The sequence below is a fragment of the Galeopterus variegatus genome, unplaced genomic scaffold (assembly GCF_000696425.1).
Source record: "Galeopterus variegatus unplaced genomic scaffold, G_variegatus-3.0.2 Scaffold9670, whole genome shotgun sequence".
Lineage (NCBI taxonomy): Eukaryota > Metazoa > Chordata > Mammalia > Dermoptera > Cynocephalidae > Galeopterus > Galeopterus variegatus.
Window position 1 is genome coordinate 71,762 of NW_007735781.1, and position 1,688 is coordinate 73,449.

At 51.5% G+C, this 1,688-nt stretch overlaps 1 protein-coding gene across 1 annotated transcript in view; it reads right to left on the reverse strand.

The window, feature by feature from the left end:
* Nucleotides 1–585, reverse strand: part of PRSS38 (protease, serine, 38) — a 30,157-nt gene extending 29,572 nt beyond the window's left edge. Inside the window, exons 1-2 of the mRNA XM_008593802.1 lie at nt 444–585; nt 12–174 (exon numbers count right to left, since the gene is read on the reverse strand). Of these exons, the coding sequence (XP_008592024.1) occupies nt 12–174; nt 444–585 (305 nt within the window). The remainder of the gene's footprint in view (nt 1–11; nt 175–443) is intronic.
* Nucleotides 586–1,688: the final 1,103 nt, after the last annotated feature.

The following is a 1,688-nucleotide window of genomic DNA, read 5'->3' on the forward strand; positions in this document are numbered from 1 at the left end:
CGCTCCCTCACCTGTGGAAGCAGTGCGCGGCCGACAGCACCCAGTACTCGCTGATGATGGAGCCGCCGCACACGTGGAAGCCGGCATAGTGCACGCTGACCTGCCACGGCCACTTCCTCTCCGGGGCGGGGTCGCCACCCAAGACCTTGCCCTGTATGGCACGCCGGCCACAGGCTGGGAGGAGAGGGACGGAGCGCCGAGTGGCAGTGACGCCAGGGCGACGGGAGGGGCAGGGCAGCAGGGGGACACCTGGGGAAGGGGACAGCGGGAGACACGGGAGGGAGGAGCCGGGGACACGGCGGGGGGCGGGGAGAAGAAGGCAGGAGACACAGGAGGGAGGCCAGCGGGGCTGGGGAGGGGGTCGGGCAGGGCGCCCGAAGGCACCGTCTCCACGTAGGGGAGAAGGGACCACCGCCCGCCAGCACCCAGGGGCAGGGGTCTACCAATGGCACCAGTCAGGGAGACTGTGTTGGTCTTGGGGTGTCCACGCACGGAGGCTGCGCCCTGGGCGGGGGGCTGGAGCAGGAGCAGGAGTAGTAGGAAGCCCAGGGCTGAGGGCCCCGGCCCAGATAGGGGTGAGGCCATGAAGCCACAGGTGGCGGCCCCAGCAGGTGAGGGCCCTGGACCTATACGCTGCCTGTGTCCCCCGCACGTGACTACCGCACGGGCCCAGGACACGTGATGGCACCCATCCCCATCCCAATACACCTGGGTTTGGCATTCCTTCCCATAGTCATATCTAGACATACTGGCTCCCTTTGAGAATTGTGTTATAAATCACAATGTTTTCAGCTTTCTCTGTGGCAGACTTGGCTCTGTTAGGTCAGTTACTATTTACACATCTGCAATTCAGAGTCAAAAACTTTTTTGTGAAAGCTTCATTTACACACAGTAAAATTTACCCCTTTTGCAAGTTTTGGCAAATGCATACAATCCTGTTATCATCAAGATATGAAAGAGTTTCATAGGATTACCTAACAGAATATAAGGAGAAGAATAAAACTTTATTGAGGGATGTTAAAGACAAATGAATGGCGGGATATCCAATGTTCATGGATATGAAGGCTTATTGTTATAAATACAATGGTCTCCAATCTATAGATTCAATGCAATTCCAATAAAAATCCTGGCATAGTTTTCAAATGCACACTAAAATATTGTTTTAAAAGTTATATTTCACATGGAAGGTTACAGAACCAAGAAGAATAAGGCAGATAAATTTTCTCTGCAAGATACCAAATCCTGTTATGTTGTAGTAATTAAAACATCAGAGGTGCATATGCAGAAACAGAAATTTGACTAATTGATAATGGGCTTGTCTTAAAAATTGATCATGAATTGTCTTCTTTCAGGTTGCTGTAATAAAATACCATAAACTGGGTGGCTTATAAACTACAGAGATTTATTTCATAGTTGTGCAGGCTGGAAGTCTGAGATCAGGGTGTCAGTGTGGTTAGGTTCTGATGTGAGCTGTCTTCTGGGCTGCCAACTGCTGTCTTCTCACTGTGTCCTCACATGGAGGAAGCAGTGAGGGGGCTCTCAAGGGTCCCCTTTTTAAGGGCACCAATCCCAATCATGAAGACTCCACCTTCATGACCTAATCCTTTCCCAAAGGCCCCGTCTCCTAATTCCATCGCAGTAGGGGTGAGGATTTCAACATAGGAATTGCAGAGTGGGGGCAAAAATAT